The sequence below is a fragment of the Tachysurus fulvidraco genome, chromosome 9, assembly GCF_022655615.1.
Source record: "Tachysurus fulvidraco isolate hzauxx_2018 chromosome 9, HZAU_PFXX_2.0, whole genome shotgun sequence".
In the NCBI taxonomy this organism is placed as follows: domain Eukaryota; kingdom Metazoa; phylum Chordata; class Actinopteri; order Siluriformes; family Bagridae; genus Tachysurus; species Tachysurus fulvidraco.
The window spans coordinates 9674416-9697852 of NC_062526.1; the positions used below are offsets into that span (position 1 = coordinate 9674416).

The following is a 23437-nucleotide window of genomic DNA, read 5'->3' on the forward strand; positions in this document are numbered from 1 at the left end:
TTGGTCTGCGCGCGGGGAGCACGGGCACGCGCAGGGAAAGGAGTGGGACTGGGAGCAGCTGTGGCAAATGTTCCAGCGCTGCGCTAATCTCGAAAGAAAGGAGAAACTTTGGCAGAAGGGACGATTTTAACGCCTCCGCAGACTGGAAATGAAGAAAGAGAGGATTGTCGGATACTAGAAGGCGACTGCGGGCCGTGTCAGGTAATAACTCGGGTCCTTTTTTGGAACTGTTTGGAAACAAAATAAGAGCAGAAAAAGACTGGCGCAGACTCTCACAATAAAACCACACATCCACCTCAAGTGGACTGCTAGCAAGAACTGGCGCTGCGGCAACACGCCGACTGATTACTCGCTTTATTTAAGCCTTTTTATACCTCCTCTGTTTCATATTCTTCTTCTATTCCCCGTCTATACCAGAAACTCAGGAAACAATGAAGACATAACTCATCCAGCGTACCGTCAGCTAGCGTTGGCTAGCTAGCTAGCTATCGTGTGTGGACTAGCCAGCGCTAGCTAGCTAACGGGAGGCGGTGCGGTGTTTACCAAGAAAGTTTTGGACGACGCTTTAGAGACTAGGAGAACGTTTTGAATCAAAGAAAAAGGAGCAGGTTCTCCGATTGTGTCGCATTTTGATGGACGCCGAGGTGCGGAACGAAGGCAGGAGCACAGTGGCAGCGGACGGTCGAGGCCCCGAATCGACCCAGTTTCCGTTTTATGCCAAACCGACTCGAGTACGGGTGAGTGAGCTGTGCCAAGCCGCTGCGCCGAGCTACCGACCGCCGTCCGCCCCGTCCCCGTCCCCTGACGGTCTCAGCAGCGCCATGATCTATCCTGTGCAAGGAGAAGAGCTCACTCGAGCCGGGTCAAGCTCAGGACAAGGAGGAGGCTGCTATTCCCCGGGCTCAGAGGGACCAGAGAGCCGCACGTCTCCCAGCTCGGCGGCTCCCGACGGGCCTTCAGGTTTCCCGCCGCTTCCGCCTCCGCCGATGTTTCCCGGTCCCGGAGCGCAAGGCAGTGTGGACGAGAGCGACCAACAGGACGGAGCAGAGTACGAGGAAGAGGAGGCTGTTTTCTGCCTCTCTGCACCACCCACTAACCAGTAAGGATGTTTCACATTCCCATCATGTTCCTTACATATCTAATGATCAGCTCCAGGTCAGTTACTTAATGAAACAGAGTTCAACCCTGATGTCCAAGAGATCACGTATCAGATAGTTAATACTTCTTACAGAATGGGCCATTTAGAGATTTTGGAGAATTATCTTGAGTCTAATATATATGTTTAGAGTACTGCAAGTTTCAATAACTCTCTGACTTCTTCCTCAAATGTAAGATGCAGCTTCAAATTTAGTCACAAATACCAAATTTAGTCACTTTTTTTTTTTTTTTTTTTTTTTGCTTATGGCTCATGAATCATTTCCCTTTCAGGATAAAGTTACAGACTGACCTTCCTCAAATGGTGTAGCCACTAAAGCAGACCCTCCCATTTACACTGCTGAGTTTGTAACTAATACACTGAGACTGACCTGGCAAGAGCTTCAAGAACTGTTGTTAGAAATATCAGAATGCAAAGGAGACTCGTTTCATTCCTGCTGCATTTTGACCGAATTTAGATTCATTTTAAAGGGAAAATATTACCAGCACATGTTCTTGTATGACGTCATGTCTTTGATTAAAAGCCACATTTGCTAAGGCACTGGCTAAACTCTAGCTCTAATTGTCTTGAGGCATTAATTTGTTTGAGTTTAGATTCCAGGTCATCTTGATGTAGCTGATGTATGTAGAAATGTACAAACCATTGACTGCATATTTTCACACACTATTGATAGATGACATTCTCACACAGTAAACTGCTTCCTTTTGGCCTTTATAAAGCTAAAGCAATATCGACACGACATTTTGAGATTATTTTAGTTTGTACCTGTCCACCATATTTTCTACTGCATATAATTGGCTCTTTTTCCAAAAAGCTTTGAATAAATGAAAAGGTTTTAATATACTTCCATGTTAACCAGCATGGCCTTTCTTTGTTCTGCAAGCTATGTATGTATTTATTTATTTATTGATTTATTTATTGATTTATTTATTGATTTATTGATTTATTTATTTATTTATTTATTTATTTATTTATTTAAAAGAACCATTAGTTTTTACTGGTGTATGAGCTGAGATATGCTTTCAGATGCAGAGAGAAAGAATAATAGCATTTACTTCCAGTAATGTGCACATTTTTATCATCCAAATTTGAGTTGCTCATGCAACCAGAGGGGTGAAGGGCATTATCTGCCCTCTTCTATGTACACTAGTTCACAGATTTACAGGATCCCAGTTGTCATTGTGGCATTGTCGGAGGAATCTACATATGACAGACTTAATGCAGTGAAGCTCCATATTACTCTGTTACAAATGCTGATAAAATGTTTTCTTCTGTTAGTGTTGTTGATTCATTTGGATCTGAAAACCCTCTTGACTGCATACTTCGTCATCATTAAGCTAACTGCTCAAGTTGGTGTCATGTTTAGGACCATTATTACTGGTGCTTGTTTCCAGACCAGCAGCATGTCGGTAAAAGGGAGATGGCAAAATCAGTTTGGTTCCAGCACCGAGATGCTTGATATTTCAACAAACAAACAACTTGAGCAGTTAGCTTAATGATGACGAGGTATACAGTCCAGAGTATGCTGCACTGTATGCTGCTCTGAGAAACATTAAATATTATTTGGCCTTTTTCTACAGCAAGTTGAAAGCATTAGCATGCTTTTTGTGTAATATATGATTAAAAATAGTTGTCTTCCGGAGTGTAGCACTCAGCTCATTCCTATAAACGAATCTTGAATGTCTACTGGTTTTTCAGTAATCCAATCATAACAATGTGTAGTCATCATGTTACCAGATTCCCTTGGATCCTGTGATGCAGTGAGGGAGAGCAGTGGAAAAACGAGAAGCTTTCTCTGTATGTGTGAACCTATTCCTTAAAATGAGGTTAGATGGAGTGTCTTGTTTGCACCATGTGTGACTAAACATTGTGCTTTAGCACATCACAGACAGCCATAAGCATTCATGCTTCTGTATAACGCACCTCATTCATAAACTGCAGTGCCAACAGTTGGGGTACATTTTTCACAGCTGCTAACCAGTCTGCTACTTAATCATGACAAAACAGCAAAAGAGGTCAAATAACGAGCACACCAGTTGATTTCTGAGCTTCCTATAAAGATTACATGGATTTTGAATTAGAAATGGCAGAGAAATGGTTGGGTTTCCATGCATGCAGAGAAGAGGTAAATTGCACACCCTTGCTGTTTAATTGACTCTAAATAAACATAGAGCCAGTTGAATACCAAGTGGTACAAGGTCTGCAATGGATAGAATAACTTGTACAGTCTTTGATCAGTTTTCAGTAGGTTTTTGCTGTGTTGTTTAAACTGTGTGTTGATGCATCTTCAGCACTGCTGATGTTGAATGCAATTTAAATGTTTTCCTCTTTTAGAATGGTTTTGCATTGTAGTCTCTTTTAGCAGGACACATTAGTGGTACACTAATAAGGAAAGAGTTTGTTCCAGTTTTGTCTTATTCAGCTTGTATGTGCTGAGAGTTCAGCATGACATTTTGAGGAGTAAAGTTCATAGATATCATTGCACAAAAACATCAGTGTAATTTGTTTGAAAGTAAACCTAGCCACACGATGTTCTCTCGAAAGCTTCACGTTTGCACTTACCATGACGGTGTCTACATTTACGCTTCCACAGAGAGCTGATAAATAATCCTGTGTTCTTTTTTTAAAGAAGCAGTCATGATGTGATTTACATACTATAGCGCATAGCATGCATAGAGGAAACATTCAGTAACACATAACATGAATTATTTTTTGGGTTTCACTCACTGCCTGTTTCGCTGAAAGGAAGGAACAAAGTTCTGACATTTGTGGTATCTTTATTTTTGACATTGTACCAAACTTGCATGCAAATGCCACTGTGTACGTCAGGGGTCTCCAACCTTCTTTCCTCAGAGAGTTACTTTGACACAATTAAGGTGGCCAAGTGCTACTTGTATTGCATTATTAATAACATTTATTATTGCCATAAACCAAACATGATATACTATGTACCTTACATCCAGGGTGTTGAGCAACGATCAAGATGCAGATTAAGATTTTTACAAATCTTCACTATTTTACCACACAGGCAAATTATATAGTACACATGAACTGCCTATAGTATTACTAAACTGTAAATATATTTTGCAAGCAGCACATTGTGTGAGACACTTTATTTATTTATTTATTTATTTATTTATTTATTTATTTATTTATAATGTACACAGAGCAGCTTTGGTTGCTCTCATGTGTAGCTATAGTTCACATCCTCCTAAAATGTCCTCCAAGTTCCTAAGTAATGGGTAGGAATGTTTTGTGAAAATGACTCAAGGAAACGTTAGCGTTCACATTTAGCCTGAATCATTATGACTGCTAGTTTAAGAAGGCCTGTGAAAATATAAGTTTGTTTGTGGCCATATGTAGTGACTATTTAAGACCGTAAGTCACTATGGTGGCTTGTTATGATGCCGCTGAATTAGTTACGTTTTGTGAAAGCCTAAGCATTCATTCATGTTCATAATCTCACACTCTTTCACACACACCAACCCACCCACCCACACACAGCCCCACAGCCTGACCACAGTGCCCCTTGAAGAGAGAAACACAGCTGCAAATATCGCAGAGTGGCTTGAAGACATGATTGCCAAATTGGTCATTCCACCAGAGAATGTAGTATGGCAATCAAATGCACTAAATGGGTTTAGTTTTGTAATTTGTAACTAAATGCATTTCCAGCAACAAAAATGGCTTCTAAATTTTTCTAAAAAGTAAACAGATTAGTTGTTCATTTTAAGAGACCCGTCTTATTTTCTTTTGCATATTCACTAATCCTCTCTAATAAAGGAAAATGCGATCTTAAGCGATTACGAAATTAAGACATGTAATAATTTATAGAATACTCGTTTAGTAAAATAATCAATAGCTGCAGACCCCTTCATAGATGATTGTGGTAATGAGTGGGAGTGTGTGGGTGAGATTGTCTCACACACACACACTGCCACTGCATTGTAGATCTTTTCCTGTGCACAGTCCATCCTGAGCATTGTCTTGTTCATTCTTGGCTTTTTTGCAATCCAGAGTAGTAACATGGACCTGACGTATAATGCTAACCTCTGGAATATTATTTTTCTTTGATGCGAGCTAGTGAAGTTTACATTTCTGTAATGCACACATGAGCTTTTCTGATAGAGTACACGCAGATGTAGCAGCTGCACTGCACTGGAGAGGAGAGAGATGAGCTTAGCGCTGCCGCAGTTCCATGGGATCATGCCAGAGATTGTATTGGAGTCGCGTCAGTCATGTCTCGTGGGACCAGAGAGGCACATGCTAGAGATCCAGCAGCCGGACGGCTTAACCTCATGATTTGAGAGAGTGGGACAGGCGAGGATGCAGCAGAAGATGAACCCAGTGTAAGTGCCGTTGGATCGGATGAAGAACGTGCTTTCTCTATATGGTGACCGCTTGTTCATATTACTCAACTAGTCAAATATATGTGGGGGAATGTTGTTGAGTTTTCCCTTTACCGTTCTAAACAATGGTCAAACTAGGGATGCTCAGATACTGTTATTGTCTATTGTTATTAGGATGCCCTGATACTGTTAGTGTCAGTATTATGATGCTTGGATTACTTTCCCTGATTTAAAAATACATGTGTGCTAATGCACTTTCTAACCTTAGTGAGTCTATTTTAAATAAAGCGCATTAGCTAGCTACAATAGCTCTCTTCATTAATGTTTGTTATTTTACAGGTTGCTTGTACTGTAGGATTATGTTGCCATGTTACTTTGATTAATAATGAACATGTCCAGATTTCTATCATTTTGTGTTGCCTGTTCATTAGTGTACTGAAACCGTACATCATGTGATTTCAGATGTTGGTATCATAATATTATTTTTGGGTAACTAAGCATGCTTCTGGACTTATACCAATATTGCTCCTTGTATAGTTCAGTGGTTTTCTCTTCTTGCTGTTGACAACTCTTTGTTGTGGTGGAAGATCTTGGTTTCCAATAGTGTTTGCAGTAATTCTGAGAATTTGCTGAGAATTAAGTTTTTTGATGTATGTGAGAGTCTAAACCTGAAGTCCTGCATATTCTCATCCTGAAAGTGAGCTATGCACAGATTCCCTGATGACCGCTGGCATGAGGCACATTTCTAATGTCAAGTGGTATAGTCTGCTTCATGTTGACGCTAATGAGCAGTGACGGGAGGTTTTTAGAGATGCTTTTTATTTTAGTAGACAGGCTGCATCAGGGAAACCAGCCATATAAAAATGCCCTGATGGAGAAAGGAAAAGAGAGAAAGGGAGGATGAGAGTGAGAGAGAATGACCCCACTCAATCAGGTTTTAACAAGCCCAGGCCATTGCTGCTTCCTCTGAGATGTAACCTTGTCAGTTCATAGATGGCTTTTGTGGGCAAACCAAAAGGGTCATGTCCTGTTTGCAGTATGGAAAGAGCATAAGAAAACTGATTGATTGAAGTTTGAATAAACAGCTGAAAAGAGTTTCTAAGGCAATTATGAGTAGTAAACATCCCAAACTGTACAAAACACGACTTCATGATTACAATGTGAGACCTGTCACTTTTCATAGGGTTTGCTTTGTTGATGTAATACAATATGGTGGGGTTCTGGATTAATTATTCTAAAGTAAGTGCATATCTTGTGTTAATATAGTGCAAAGACTTTTGTGCCTTTTGCAGTTAACTAAAATGTGTGAATAGGCAAAATGACATCTTAGTTCCTTTCATTTATTTTAAATAGTTGACAATTTGTATGTATGAAAAGTGTGTGTGTTTTCTAATGGAAATAAATGGAACTTTTTAAAGGAGCCTGTAAATTCCTAATTCTAAAAAGCGGACATAATCTTGCTTACAAAGTGTACATTGGATCTTGTCAGCCAGTGAAATATATAAGCCATATTTTATAAAGTACTTGCACATTAACGACCCAGAAAACTGTTCTGCTTAAATTACATGTTCATAAATGAATAAAGTTCATGTAGTTCAGTAAGACACACTGTTGTGATGTCGTCTCTCATGCATGGTGTTTCGGCCTGCTCTGAGAAAAATAGTGCCTGACATGAAGCGTGCATGTATCTATGGGGGAGGCAGTTGAGTGTCATGCACACCCAGATTATAATAGTGCACTTGGTCCAACCCTACATGCTTCCTGTTGCTCATTTAAGCTCAAGCTGTGTAATGCAGTAAGCAATACAATAAGGATTTGCTGCCAGTTGTAGCCTTAATTCTATATGTACAATAACAATAAAACAGCTTTACCCAAGCCAGAGCTTTCTCATAATTTGCACTTCCTGTGGACGTTAATCTAGTTGATCTAGATATACTTGTTGTCTTTGTTCATCACTTCCTTTTTCTGCCAGTATTATTTTTAAGCTGTTGACAGATGATTATCTCTTAAGTTAAAGGCCACGGTTGCTGTCATAGGCATAGACCTGAGTTTGTGTGGAGACGTCTGCAGCGCCACGTATTACAAACATGTTTAGAAATGTCTTGATTTAATCATTCTGTTCATACTGTAAGGATCACAAAAAGAAAACCAGGCACCAGCATAACAACTAATGTCATGCTTGGTTAAATATTGTTGCAAGCCAGATAAGTTCAATTTGTAAACGTGTAAATACAAGCTGTCATGATTTTACAGCAAACACTTATTAGTCAAGCGTGTCAAATTGTCTCTCATTTTACTGCTTCTGATCATCTCTGTAATAAGTTCCTGCATTTCTTTAGCACAAAGGTCGATAATGTTCATAGAGGTTTTTGTGCTTCTTCTTCATTGTCTTCTGTTTTTACTCCCTTTTTATTCTGGTTCAACATTTCCACACTTGGCACGCATTGTCTTTTTGTAGAGGTTTCTAAAATGAAAGCAACCACTTCTTTACTAGATCCCATACCCACTGGTTTGTTTCAGTCATCATTTACTTCTCTGGGTCCCACTGTTTTGAGCATTATAAATGACTCTCTGTGTACCGGGGTTGTCCCAACAGCTTTTAAAACGGCTGCGATCACCCCGGTACCTAAAAAGACAAATATAGACTATGAGAACCTTGCTGATTTCCGTCCAATATCTAATCTCTCTTTTCTTGCTAAACTTCTGGAGCGAGTTGTTGCTACTCAGTTAATTTCTCATTTAACTGACAACAATCTCTTTGAGCCTTTGCAATCGGGTGTTCGTAAATTCCATACTTCAGAAACTGCCCTGGTCAGGGTTACCAATGACTTATTAACTGCCTCAGATTCAGGCTGTTTTTCAGTTTTGATCCTTCTTGATCCCAGTGCCGCATTTGACACCGTTGATCATTCAGTTTTAATTACTCATCTTGAAACTGTTTTTGGTGTCTCTGATACTGTTTTAAATTGGTTTAAGTCCTACTTCAATGATCGGAAGCAGTTTGTTGCCATGGGTGGATTTAGTTATGAGGTTAACGTTGTTCAATCTGGGGTGCCTCAGGGATCAATCCTAAAAACCCTCTGCTTTTTAATAGTTGTTTTCCCTCTTGGCCAACTTTTGAGATCACTTGGTCTAAAATTTCATTTTTATGCAGATACTCAGATCTATATTCATTTTAAACCTAACGAAACTGTGCCTGTTGATTTTCTTTCTGAATGTATTTCTAAGATGAAAGAATGGATGACAAAGTTTTCTTTGTCTTAACAGTGAAAAGACTGCGATTATGCTTGTTGGCTCACCCCACCAACTTCCCGTATTGATTACTGCAATGCCTTGTTGGCTGGGGTGTCTAAAGCTACCTTACAAATTACAGGTAGTGCAAAATTCTGCGGCGAGAATACTTACTAGAACAAAGTTAAAAGATCACATTACTCCCGTTTTGGAGTCCTTGCACTGGCTCCCTGTTAGGTTTAGGGTTGATTTTAAGATTCTGATGCTTACCTACAAGGCCATACACGGGTTAGCGCCTCAATATTTGGCTGATCTTTTAATTCCTTATATTCCATCTCGTGACATTCGTTCTTCTGAAACCGGTCTTTTAACTGTTCCTTTAACTCGTTTAAAATCGGGCCTTCTCTTCACTAGCTCCAAAACTGTGAAATTCATTACCAACTGAGAAGGCAAGCAACATCTCTTGGCACTTTTAAATCTCAGCTCAAAACTTAGTTTTTTTTAGGGTAGCTTTTAATTTGACTAATTGTAATTTTACCTAATGCTTATTTTATAGTCTATTTTTGTTGCTTTAATTTGAATCTTTATATTATGTGTATATTTTTGTTGTTTTTATTCTGCTTTTGTAAAGCGCTTTGAGATGATCTTTTAAAGGCGCTATAAAAAAAAGATGCTTCTGTATTTCAGATGCCGTAACTGACATTTACTCAAGGAGATTAAAGAGATCAGAGAACATAAACGCCCTGTTTTCAATAAATAGATTAGGTTACAGATGTAGAGGTAAGCAAGATGTTTGCTTGTTAAAGCCCTTCAGAATCAGGATGATAAATTATTTTAGGATCATTCCAGCTGAGATGAGGTTTTCCAGGACTAAATACTTATTTGCATGTTTATCAACTTTAACTGACTATCACTGATTCTACATGGTAAATTATCACAAATTAATACAAGAACACACAACTTGGCTTGTAAACAGAAGTTTGCTTTGTTGCTTGCAGTTACACTGTTTTAAAAATGTAAATGACAGGACTTACTCATACAAGCATGATTTACAACCTCGGAGTGCTAAAAAAATTAAAATAGTAATAAACATGGTACAACTTCTGGATAATTTGCATCAGTTGCATTTAAACTAATAATGACATTGGAATTTCTCCCTTTTCACTATTCAGGTAGCCAGTGCTGTGATTTTAAAAACAACATGGTTTTCAGTATGTCATATTTTAGATGTCAGAATTTCAGCTCATGGATTTCCCAGCCCACTGCACATCGTGTAGATGAATATGTTCATGCTAATTACACTTATATGCACATATGTTCAATGTAAGTAGTCGCTGTGACTAAAGCCAGGCTCACACTGCGATTTTTCATAATCCTTTACGATTGTTGTGTGTCCAGACAGTAGGATATCAGTTTTCATCATGTCCATACAATAATCAAGACATGTCATCATCGGAAGCACACAAGAAGAGGGCCAGGGTTTTACGGCATCAATCGTGACACGTTCAGACTAACATTCTCTCGCTAAAATGGCAGGTAGCAGAAAACAATCTGTCGCGTTAATTTTGCTTGACAATCCAGATAAAAACCGATGACACGGAGCAAGTCATCAAAGTTGTCACGCTAAGTGCATCATCCCATTCGGAGCTGCTATTATTTATTGGTTTGACGCTCATCGTAGATGTCACACTGCAGGCAAGTGTCTAAAAACTTCTGACACTGCCAGAACTTGTAAGACTATGAAAAATCAGCGATCAAAGACTGTTACAAAGTACAAAGATACTCAGACTGATATGCTGCTTTCATTCCTCGATGGGTCTGTAATCCTGGTTTTAATAAAACATACAAGTTGATCTGCTAATATATGTCATTTTTTATCCAGAAAATTGCTACATGGCAGCAGTCTCAGTTAGGGACCCATCTTTTGCTGGCTGAGCTATTTTTCACCATAAAAGTCACATGGAGTCTGGTTTTCATCATAAATCTTGGAACAGTAACAGTCTAACTTCTGATGCTAGTTAAAGATGACCTCTTGGATGATATATGACTAAATATCCGTGACCAGTATGCCAATCCCTTATTTGTTTTAATCACCTGTTAGTGTGATGTGAAATAAATTCTCTTCCCTCTTTTTTAAACTCTTCTTTATTCATTCAGAGATTTTTTTTTTTTTATTTTTATTTACAGCATTTGTGCTAAGCATAGGATGTTTTATTATTATTATGACACACACACACACACAAAGTAAACATAAACATTGGATGCAAGGCAAGTGCAAAAGATGTCGAATTGCTAGAAGCTGATACATCTACAGTTTGTGGTGTACTTTATGCAGACCTTATATGGAAAACACACAACTTTTCTCTGTCAACTCTCAGGACGGTGTCAAACATTTATTCATGCACCAACACCACATGAGCACCACTTCCTCTACACAGACACACGAGTTCTCTCCCACACATCTTTAGAGCTGAGATCATTTTTTTAAGGTCATTTTTGGCAAGCACTAGTGTGAAAAATGTGAGCACGGTCTGGTGTTGAAGGAATATTATAGTAGTTTTATCCTGCCAGTGTTCTAGATTCCTTTTAAATGGTATTAATGAATGCAAAGAAACAGAAGTGTGTTCACTCATACAGAACATTACTGTAATATCATATTTTACTTTTAATACTATACTGATGCTCTGCAGCATCAACGTTCTGCTCCACTTGACAGTCTGGACATTATTTTAATCTAAAACTTAAAACTGCTTGCACTGCATTATGCCTTCGCTGCTCTTTTCCTTTCTGTTTTTCTTTCTTTTTCTCATGCTGGCCTCTCACTCTAACTGTGTTGTACTCTTTCTCGGTTTCTCACTTGATGCTTTCTTTTCCTGTACCTCTACCAACCTTGCAAGGTGAGAAACCATTAAAAGCGTGCTAATATTTATTTGCAAGCCCCGGAAACGAAATCATTGAAATTTTAACCAGTGTTAGAAAACCTACTCTTTAATTTATAGCAATGACCTGGACTTTGGCGTAAAAGCTTTTCATATTTCATGCAATGCTGGGCAATGTTCTTGGTTCATTCATTTTAAATGAGATACATTTGGACAGTATCTGATAAGACTAATGTATCTGATGTTTCTAGAAACCTTGAGATTTGGTTTGATTTGAGCATTTCACAGGAAAGGTTATTATTCTACACTTCAATTAGAATTATCCATCGATAAGTCCTTGAAACTAGCTTCTGTTGTTTTACATTAGATGGTACCATGGGAAGCTGGACCGGACCATTGCAGAGGAGCGGCTGCGCAAGGCCAAAACACCGGGCAGCTACTTGATCAGGGAGAGCGACCGGAGGCCTGGCTCTTTTGTGCTCTCCTTCCTCAGCAAGACCAATGTGGTCAACCATTTCAGGTGAGTCTGTCAAAATAACGCTCACCAAGGAATCAAACAAAACCACATGGAATGAACAAAATTACAGGTATTATTATATTGTTTTTAGAATTTAGCTTGTCGTCTTACTTTTAGCGTTAAGTTAGCATTTAAATATTAATTACTGCAATTTTACATTGCTCTAAAAAGAGCAGTGCTCTGCGAATTCATATTGCACAGACTTCTGTAGGTACAAACCACGTGCAGTGTCATGAATTTCATTCGTGATCCAAATAAAAAATCCACAAACCTTACGTTCACTTATAGTGCATGTTTGCTTTAAACCGCTGTCACACGCAAAGCCGTTTGTTATTCAGTCACCGAGAAAGTTCAGTAATGGTTTTTAAATTACCTTTTTGTTTGTTACATTTTTACTTTTATCATCACATTTGTTTATTCAAAGAAATTAGAAAACGCACGAGAAGGTTAAAGAATAAAAAGACGGATTTCCGCACAATAAATTTTTTCTTAAATGTTTATAAAAACTTTCAGTAGACTAAATGTAGCTTTAGTAATCTAAAGTGAGCGTGAGACATCGAAATGGTGACATTTTTTACTGTAATGAGATTTTTTTTTTTTACTGTAATGGTGAAATTTTTGTACTTAAGTGTTTTTTTTCCCCTGAGGTTCTTGTATCTGTTTTTATTTAAGTGGTAGCTGAGTGATAATGTGGGTGGGTCTTTAAACAGAAAAGGTGTGTCAGCTGTCACCTGAACTGTCACCTTCCTCCGCAGCCCGAATTAAATATTTTTTTTTTCACACCAGTTGACATTTTAAAGGGACATATAACTAAAGAAATGCTTTTGTTGTTAACGATTAAGAAGCAACATTGCAGGCACAAATCATAAATAATTAAAACTGTCCTGTGTTTTAGAAGCCCAGTTTTAATTATGAGGATATGATCATACGTCTCCACCATTTGACAGCTCACATAGGTGATGAAAACTGCAACACTGTTTGATTCTTCGGCATGTTTGCGTTCCAGGATCATTGCCATGTGTGGGGATTATTACATTGGTGGGAGACGCTTCTCATCCCTTTCAGACCTCATTGGTTATTACAGCTACGTGTCTTGCCTACTGAAAGGTGAAAAGCTGCTATCACCAGTGGCTCCACCAGAGGTAATGCTGCCATCTCATTTAGCAGTGACTGTGCTACAGGAAATGTCTCACTCGTGCATCACAGATGAAAGACTTAAAGAAAACCTATTTGCTTTTATATCTGCATCTGTGTATGATAAAGCACCAAGCTACTCTACAACTTGTCATATGCAAAAAAGAATGTATTTCTGTAGTCATTTTTCACCCTCAGACATTTCTTCAGAGTCTTAAGTCTCATTTGCCAGCAATGCATGAAGGGCTTTTGTTTCAGCCAGTTTATGCTGACTTTAGGTTTCTGTGTGTCTGTTTTACAGCCTGTGGAAGACAGGAGAAGAGTGAGAGCCATCCTTCCATACACCAAAGTGCCAGATACAGACGAGATCAGGTATATCTCATGAGTACTCATGGAGAGCCATATCGTACCATAAACCAGATGGGGCTCATTAGTCACTTAATTTGCCTTGTCATGTTAAATAAACCATCATGTGCTTAAACTAACACACGCTTATCTTTTACATGTTAAACCCACAAATTCCAAGATATTCTATTCAAGTACATCAATGCACTTGCACAAAAAATTAAATATTATTAAAAATAATATCTTTTAAAAATATGATAAGTCTCAAAAGACTCTCGCGAAAGTTTGATTTTGACATTGGTGGGGACATAATTTGACATTGGTGGGGACATAATTTATATTATTTTGTGCATAAAACTGTTGTTATAAGAATACTTTCTACCTGACATACGGTAGCCTGCATAATCACGTTGCATATTGCTTCATACAACGGAATATAGCTGTAGCCGAACTCAACACATTAGCGAGAAAGACAAAGCCAATCAAACAGCGATGTGGGTTAGAGAGGCAGGACTCAAAAAAGGCAAAGGCCAATCCTTTTAGAGAGGTGAGTTACAGAGGCGGGATTCATTGCAGGGGGTAAATCTGTTAACCGTTTGTGTTCCACTAGTTGCGCAATTTTTTACAGAACGCCGTATAAAATATATTCATCTTATTTAATTATTCCTGGATAAATGTTAAATGAAATAAGTAAAAAAGCACAAGACACAGACGGATATCCGTGGTTATGTATAAATATATATAGGCTTGGTCGAATTATTGCTAGGGACAATTGAGTGTTCCCTGGATATTGGTAGGGACATGTCCCTACTGTCCCTACCCAAATCGACGCCCTTGACCATATGCCATATACTTGTTCAAAGGTTTTTACTGCCGTCTAGTAAGTCGTTTAGCACCTAAAAGTAGGAAAGACCTGTTTGAATAAAAAAAAGGGGCCATGCACACACATTCAACTAGCCTAGTGGGAAACTAACTTCTTTTTTTTATTTTTATTTTTTAACCATTATTACAGACACTCATCACTAGTTCAGATTGCCTGTTATGGTCCTTTATGAATTACTGTGTGTTTCTGTCAGTTTCCTCAAAGGAGACATGTTTATTGTTCACAATGAACATGAAGATGGCTGGATGTGGGTGACCAATGTCAGAACGGAGGAAAAGGGCCTTATAGTGAATGATCTGGTGGAGGAGGTGGTGAGTCTCTCTCTCTCCCTTAACAATACTCTGAAGAGTTATCTCGTTATCCTCCTTTTCCCTGATTTTAAGAGCTCTCACAAAGACTAGGTCACTCCCTTTAGTACTGTTGTCTTCTGAAGTGGTACTTACTATGATTAATGGCTGACTTTGTTTGCAGGGACGAGAGGAGGATCCCCATGAGGGCAAAATGTAAGCCACCAGTGTTTTATCTTGTTTTGTATTGGGAGCAGACTACAGAGCGAATGTGATGAAACCACAGACTAACAGTTTATTTAAGGAAGCAGTCTAACAGATTGACTCAGTGAAATGATTAACACCAGTGACCTACTTCTATAGTATAGCTCATATATGTGAAGAGGCCACTTTGTTATAATTAATTACCTCACTGTCTTACTCTTAGCTCAGCTTTTACATGAAGCCTGTGTGACCTTTACTGAAGTGAGAGCGTTTAAGACCTTTAATGACAATCAGGCTTTCTAGACTGGTTAAAAGGACACGTTTAAAAAAAAAAAAAATCAAATAAGCGATTGTTGTTCTGCTTCTGATTAGATTTGATTAGGTGACTTGAGTTTTTATAAGTTAGAGACATTTAGAAGAAGTATATTGAACACTTTATTAAATATACATGACATTAAGCCACATACCAGACAATGTAATCTGATTAGGACAGACTGGCAGGAGCCTTTGATTGTTTCCTTGAGTTTAAACATGACATGAACTGGGTGATCTACCTCGACTCAGTACTGACTCAAATGCACTAATGTTGCTTCTGCCATTGTCACATGGCTTATTTCCTTTTCGTGCTCTCCCTCTTTGTAGCTGGTACCATGGGAAAATCAGCAAACAAGAAGCATACAATCTGTTGATGACAGGTATATATTTAATATTTATTGACTTTCTATACAGTTGTCTGTATAAAACACCGTAAAACTCTTATTGTTTTTAAAACCATTGACCGCTGAAGGTAACCATAATAAATCTTTCATTCGTGCTGCAGGATATGTTGGTTAGTTTGGATGAAACTGAATTATGAATTTAGATTTAAAGCATTATATTCATTCATTGCATCTTATTAATAAAAATTATCTCCTGCAGAAGGTTTTGGGGAAATGCTGAACTTCCACAACCTTATTCCAGTAGTGTTTGCCTCATAGCTGTTTATATAGCATTACAAAGGCTACATATATGGAAAATTGTGCTTTTCATCTCCCTCACCAGCAGGCCAGGTGTGCAGCTTTCTCGTGCGGCCGTCAGACAGCACACCGGGAGACTACTCGCTCTTCTTCCGCACTAATGAGAACATCCAAAGGTTCAAGATCTGCCCTACCCCCAACAACCAGTACATGATGGGTGGAAGGTATTACAACAGGTATGTCTGGAGGCTATGACTTTAAAGCGCAGTGGCAAAGCCCGAGGGCAGATAGTTACCCGTTTATTCTCTGACTTTAGCTGGGACCCCCTGCTCATTCATATTTAATGTTTTGCCTAACAGGCAGCACACCACAGATCTGCAGGAGATCGGGATAAACACAGTCTTTAACAGTTTGTCACTCATCCTGTAATGTGTTGCTGATCTAGGATCAGATTAGACTTTTTTGTTTGCTGGTGTAAGGGTATTATTAGATTAGAAACTGGTTGAAAGTTTCATGACTTAAAATTTTCTTTTGAGAATTCTAACATAGATATACCATGTGTGTACTGTTCTGGATCTGTTGGGTTAATAGAATACATTCAAGAAATGGTGAGTAGTTATAGTTATAGTCGTCAGTAAAATAATACAGTAATTCAACACTGCAGCTGACACAGATCTACAGATTCTGCATTATTATAGACAATATTCTGCAGGACATTTCGTGTTCTGGTCAAGATAGAAGAAATGGGGCAAAAAATTTACATGTTACATGTACATACATAAGTACACACATGGCTATAAATGTAAATTGTATAGTATAAATGTTCTGTGTGAAAGTAACCTTTAATGCTCTTAAGTTCATATAATAGACCTGTTCATTGTAATTAGTAATATACCACACAGATAAAACATTAGGCCTTAAATAATGTTTTCAAATTGTATTTTCGGCAGTGTTAAGGATATCATCGAACATTATAGAAAAGAGCAGATTGTAGAAGGCTATAACCTGAGAGATCCTGTCCCAAATCAGGTATTTGTTCAAATTTATAATGTAAATAACAATAATAACAAAATTTTAGATCTGTATTTAATTATTTTGAATTCTGTCTTTTTTTTTTTCTTTTTTCAAAGCAACAAGAACAAGTTCTCTGTAACATCATCGATGAGAATCGAGAAATTTACAAAACAATTCGGAGAAAAACGAAAGATGCGTTCTACAAAAACATTGTCAAGAAAGGATACCTCCTAATTAATAAAGGTACTGAATGACAAACTCCACATTAATTTTCTACATAATCCTATGTAAAGTGACAAGATTCAATATATTAAAGCAGCTCAGTGCTTTGGCAGGGGTGTACAAACTAGATATGCAAGGATATTATACTGCTGGATCCATGTAAATGTTCTCATACAATGCATGATGGTTTGATTAGGCAAAGGAAAACGCTGGAAGAACCTTTACTTCATTCTTGAGGGCAATGATGCTCAACTTATCTACTTTGAGAGCGAGAAACGAGCCACCAAACCCAAAGGGCTGATCGACCTCAGTGTATCTTCAGTGTACTGTGTGCATGACAGTCTGTTTGGCAGGTAACCAGCACGTGCTATTTCATAGCAGCGTTTACATAACTTTTAAAGAAGGATGAATTATGGAGTGTAGTATTTTAACTCCTTGGGGCAAGGTGAAAACATAGCAGTATCGTTTGTTCTTTTGCAGGCCAAACTGTTTCCAGATAGTGATTCAGCACTTTAGTGAAGAGCAGTGCATTTTCTACTTTGCGGGAGAGACACCTGAGCAGGCCCAGGTATGTCTGAAGATCACATCTGGTCATATATTCAATGTTCCTGACTTGAACGGTGACTCTAATTCACTCTCTTGAAAACCCACAGGATTGGATGAAATGCCTACAAACTTTCTGCAGTAACTTAAGGAAGCCTACACAGGCCATTTCCAACAAGCGTCTACGTCAGGTAATGCATTGCTACCTGGGGTCTGATGCATCAAGCTGACTGTCACATATCTTTTTTGGGGTGCTGTTTCACACCCTTGGCACTATTTGGCATTTGCCAGCACCAGACACTGATAATGACCACTTTTTGAATTATTGGGAAGGGGTGGTTATGAAAAGAGATTGTGCTCAGAGAGTAAAATTGATCTTCAAAAGTCAAAATAAAAAGCGGAATTGTCATGTGCTTTTTAGATTTCAAAATCATGTTTATGTACATTATAAAGAACAGTTGTAAAATATACCACATGACCCCATAGGCATCTTAGAGAATCCTACAGTTCTTTTTCAATGCATGCTGTAGAAATAGGCTGTCAGTCTGTGCTGTTAATTGATGACACTTTTTTGTGTCATGGCCCTAAAACCCTATGATTTTTGTCCTTGTATCTCAGGTGAGCAGCTTAGTGCTTTATGTGGAAGAGGCCCACAAACTTCCAATCAAACATTTCACAAACCCATACTGCAACATCTACTTGAACAGCGTGCATGTAGCCAGGACTCACCCGAGAGATGGACAGAACCCAGTCTTCACAGAGGAGTTCATCTTTGAGTGAGTAGACTTGTATTTGTATTTAATATTGAATACTTTCATATCCTTAACTGATGTTCCCAAACTCATTAAGAAGTTATTGCTTTTTGCTTCCTTTCAGCGACTTATCCAGTGAAATCAATCGGTTTGAAATCAGCCTAAGCAACAAAACTAAGAAGAGTAAAGAAAGTGATATTTGTAAGTATACTTTTTTAAAATGATTTGTGTATAGAGCAGCATGCACTTGCTGGTACAAGTTATCTTCCTTTGCACTCTGGCACCCTCTGCTGTTCACATGAGAGGAACTGAAAGATTACATTTGAATTAAAACACTATGCTTGTGCGTGTCTGCACAGTGTTCATGCGTTGCCATCTAAGCCGCTTGCAGAGGGGCCAGATGATTGACGAGTGGTTCCCGCTGAGCTCTCATGTGCCTCTGAAGGGAATTGAGCCGGGCTCCTTGCGTGTGCGAGCACGATATTCCATGGAGAAAATCATGCCAGAGGAAGAGTATAATGAATTCAAAGAAGTAAGAACCTCAAACATTTGTTTTTAGATGTAATTAGATTGCACTACTGATCTTTTTCAAAAAGTTTGTAGTCTCCATTTAACCACTCTTCTGTACTCAGGTGATTCTACAAAAAGATTTCCACGTGATCTACGCGCTGGCTCATGTGTGTGGGCAGGACCGCACTCTGCTGGCCAGCATTCTGCTCCGGATCTTCAGACACGAGAAAGCCGAGGCCCCACTACTCAGGACTCTAAATGACCGAGAGATTAACGTGGAAGGTAACATTTTTCTGACCATTTTCTTTTCTACGTATGCAAAAACTCCCCTATTTAACGGCAATAGTCAATTTAGCAAATTGACTCTAAAGCAAAAAGCCTTACAAGTAAATGCATGTAACAAATGCTGTGAGAATGCTGTAGAAGAAATATCTTTGTCCAGATGAAGCCACCACTCTGTTCCGTGCCACCACACTGGCCAGCACTCTGATGGAGCAGTACATGAAGGCCACAGCCACACCCTTCGTCCATCATGCCCTCAAAGACACCATTCTTAAGGTTATGGACAGCAAGCAGTCCTGCGAGGTTTGTCACGTGTTTAGTACGACCGAATTAGTGTTTTGTGTTGGTTGTGTGTAGAAACTTCCATAATGTATGTGAAAATTATATTTTAGTAACGCTAATGTAATGATGTCAAAACACTTCTAAACCAAATGCCTCTCATGTCATAGGAAGCGGATTCTGAATAAATGCATGCCATTCATGAATGCTACTTCTATTTACACTCTTCTGCTTATTTGTGCTAAAGCTGAACCCATCTAAACTGGAAAAGAATGAGGATGTACAACTGAATCTGGCCAATCTGCTCACCATCCTCTCTGAGCTGGTTGAGAAGATCTTTATGGCTGCTGAGATCTTGCCACCGTAAGCAGAATCAAAGCATATGCTCAGATCCGATTTATATACTATTAAACTTTTTTGCTATTTATAGACCATTTCTTTCTATTGCCAGAACTTTGAGGTTTATTTATGGGTGCCTGCAGAAGTCTGTGCAGCAGAAATGGCCCACTAACACTACAATGCGGACCAGAGTTGTGAGGTAGGCCACCATGACTGCTGATTTTGCAGTCCTTTAAGTGTATAGGTCTGTGTTTCAGCTGAGCCAAGTGCTTCTGTTTCTGTCTGTGTGCAGTGGTTTTGTCTTCCTGCGATTGATCTGCCCTGCCATTCTCAACCCCAGGATGTTCAACATCATCTCTGGTGAGTGCACAGCTTACATAAAAAGCTGCATAAAGATACAGGATGTCAGACCCTCAGTGGTAAGCTACCTGTGAAAAGGTTTTTTTTTAATGTGGGTTATGCTGCAATCTTTCACCCACTAAGCAGATTAATCTCACAACTCAGGACAAAATAAAGGCTGCTTCCCAAAACCACATTCTTTTTGGTACGTCAGTTAATATCTATGTTTTATCTCTTTATAAACACCAAATGTTAGTCACTTGCTTCTATTGTGAGGGAAAACTTCTATACACAGATTCTATAATGAGGATAAATCAAATGATCATTCACTTGATTCCCAACAAGTTAGATAACCAAATGAGTGGGTTAATTATTCAAAAGGTGAAAAAACAAACCTTAGAATACGTTTTTCTCCTTTATCTCATGCTCTCTTACACCTCTAGTGCAATATAGTCAGACTTCTGTTGTGTGTAAAGTTGGTTATAATGTCTTGACTTACCCGAGCTTATGCATGTGCAGTTGTCCTGAACATTATGACTTGACACTGCAGAAATGTGAATTTGTATTGTAGGATTGTCAGGGTGACTTGCAGCAGCACAGAAACATCATTGTAAAGCACTTTTGTTTGCTGACTCCGTAATCTTTCTCTTCCATGTACTGTAGTTTTAAGGATGTAGAACAGGGGTGTCAAACTCAAATTCACAGTGGGCCAAAATATAAAACTGAGAAAGTCACGGGCCAAACTGAATATTTATTGAATTTAACCGCAACTGATATGTAATGTTCAACCTTTTTCATATGGAAACAAACTTTAGTTTTGCTTAAATACAGGATTTGGAACAACCAGAGCTTGATATTACAAACACGTAAGAAATTAAATTTGAAATAAGACACATCAGTGGTTTTCATTTCGCATACTTTGACCATACACTTTTTGACAAACTCTTGCTCAGATTTTGCAATCTCTGCTGCCACAATAACGCTTTACAGCCTTTACAGCAGCTTCACTTTTTGATTTTGCTTTCATGAACATAGTCTGCCGGGAAACCAGACTTTTTTCATCTCCTCCGCATTCTGGAGCTTCTGCCTTACGTCTGGGTCCTTATACTTCTCATAATGTTTCGTTTTATAGTGTCTTCTTATGTTATATTCTTTCATTTAAGACACGTTAGCTCCGTTAGCACACAAGACAAACAGGTCTGTCCTTTATATACGTGAACACCTGTCTTGAAAGCTCATATTGTCCATCTTTTGTTTGGCCATTTTTGTGGAGGGTGGAATTAACTTGCCTGATGTGACTGTAGCATGATTGTTAACGACTGTCAATAGAGAATGAGGGGCACTTGCTGTTCGTGACTACACGTCAATACAGTGGCAAGGCATTCTGGGATTTGTAGTATTAGCGGAGCATGCGGCTAGCCAGCTGCACGGGCCAAATAAAATTACACCGCGGGCCGGAGTTTGACACCCCTGATGTAGAACGTTACAGTCAAGTGGCAACTCATTTATTTTAGGACACTAACAATTAGACAACGTTAAGTTAATTAAAGATTGGTTGTTTTTTTTTAATACACAGATCCTCCTTCTACTACTGCAGGCAGAACACTCACTCTTGTGGCCAAGTCAGTCCAGAACCTAGCCAATCTGGTGGAGTTTGGGGCCAAGGTTTGTTTTGCTACACGTGTGTGCATCGTTTCATGTTTATCGACATCGTAATTGAAGATTTATTCAGTTTTCCTATTCATGGTCTAGGAGCCCTACATGGAAGGAGTGAATCCATTCATTAAGAATAATAAACAACGCATGATCATGTTTCTGGATGAGTTGGGGGTGAGTTGCATAAAATTCTGTACACAGGTGGCTGGATTCTGCAAGCTGAGCCGAACTAAACCATACAATTTTAATACTGAATCTTGACTGTATGGATAATGTATGCTACTTCAAAACTTAAAGAAAGAAAAATGAGTTCTGTTGGAATTAGAAATCTAAGTCTGTAGGAACTGTATGTATGTTTTTTTTAAAGCTACACAATGCAATTTAATCCAAAGTAATATGATGGATCATAGCCATTTTCCACCATAAAAATTTAGCTGCAATTTTAACCAGCTGCAAATTATTTTGCCGGTTTCTACAGAACGTCCGTGACTTGCCTGATGCTCCAGAGCACTTTAGGACTGATCTGACCCGAGACCTTGCTGCCCTGCACGAGATCTGTGCCACTCACTCCGATGAACTCCGCACCTTGAGCAACGAGAGAGGAGCACAGCAGGTGTGTAGCTAGAAACTTACTCATTCACTGAAAAAACATAGTATTGACCGAGTACAACGTCAGACATGTGTGATATTCTCTGACTGTGTGTCTGCAGCATGTCCTGAAAAAGCTGCTGGCCGTCACGGAGCTCCTCCAGCAAAAACAGGTGCAATACGCCAATTCCAACAGCAACAGGTAGTTCCACTTCCCGCTCTCTGTCTGTCACTCACTCCATCTGTCTCCGTCTCCATGGAGTAGCCAGTGGGATCCCAGCATGCTCCACCTTCATCACAATGGCAACCTCTATCCCTGACTATTTAGCCACTTCCCTTTCCCTTCCTTTTCTACCATGCCAAGATAACTATGCAACCACAGAAGTGAAACAAAAAGCCTGGGGCCTGAGTCCCACACTGACGACCTTTGAGCTATTCCCACAGCAACTTCACAGTTGACTGTGCCCCATAATATGGGTACTTTTTTGTTTGTTTTTGCTTTTTCTTCAACTTAAATGGGTCCCAGTTGTGACCCATAAAGCTCAGCATACCATTGAACAGCCATTGCCAAAGCGTTTGTTTGTCTGCTCGATAAGAAAACACAACTGACACGAGGCTGCAGCGATATCTATAACTGGATTATGAGCTATTATGCTTTTTATACTGTAATTTGTTACTGATTTACAAGGTCATGAATATGCAAAATTGTCCTCAAACTATTGTTCTTTTTTCCATTTACTTATGATTGTGGTGTAGACAGGATTTGTAAAGAGAGTATGATTATTTTATATCAGAACAATAAATTCTCTTGCTGGAATCATGAGTATATAATTTGAGTTATCTCCCCTGCTTCTGTCTTTTAACTTTTTGATTTGGTCCACACTTCCCTGAGATTAGTCATAAGCCAGAACTAAGATGTTTACAGCCATAAAATTTACAATAGTACAGACTGTATAAGGAATGCATGCACTT

General features: G+C 38.9%; 1 protein-coding gene across 2 annotated transcripts; it reads left to right on the plus strand.

The window, feature by feature from the left end:
• Nucleotides 1-16: 16 nt before the first annotated feature.
• On the plus strand, nucleotides 17-23282 carry rasa1a (RAS p21 protein activator (GTPase activating protein) 1a). Of its 2 annotated transcripts, XM_027138356.2 has the most exons (26): nucleotides 17-201; nucleotides 418-1099; nucleotides 11983-12135; nucleotides 13139-13274; nucleotides 13568-13638; nucleotides 14688-14805; nucleotides 14966-14997; nucleotides 15628-15680; nucleotides 16027-16177; nucleotides 16892-16970; nucleotides 17072-17198; nucleotides 17374-17530; nucleotides 17658-17745; nucleotides 17831-17911; nucleotides 18339-18496; nucleotides 18597-18673; nucleotides 18832-19004; nucleotides 19105-19264; nucleotides 19425-19567; nucleotides 19791-19906; nucleotides 19995-20081; nucleotides 20175-20242; nucleotides 21798-21886; nucleotides 21974-22051; nucleotides 22356-22490; nucleotides 22588-23282. In XM_027138356.2, exons 2-26 carry the CDS (start codon nucleotides 633-635, stop codon nucleotides 22669-22671), a joined length of 3081 nt encoding a protein of 1026 aa, XP_026994157.2. In that variant the 5' UTR covers nucleotides 17-201; nucleotides 418-632; the 3' UTR covers nucleotides 22672-23282. The 2 variants fall into 2 exon arrangements, with proteins under 2 accessions (XP_026994157.2, XP_026994158.1); XM_027138357.2 differs by lacking the exons at nucleotides 17-201; nucleotides 418-1099 and adding an exon at nucleotides 5468-5505.
• The last annotated feature ends 155 nt before the right edge of the window (nucleotides 23283-23437 follow it).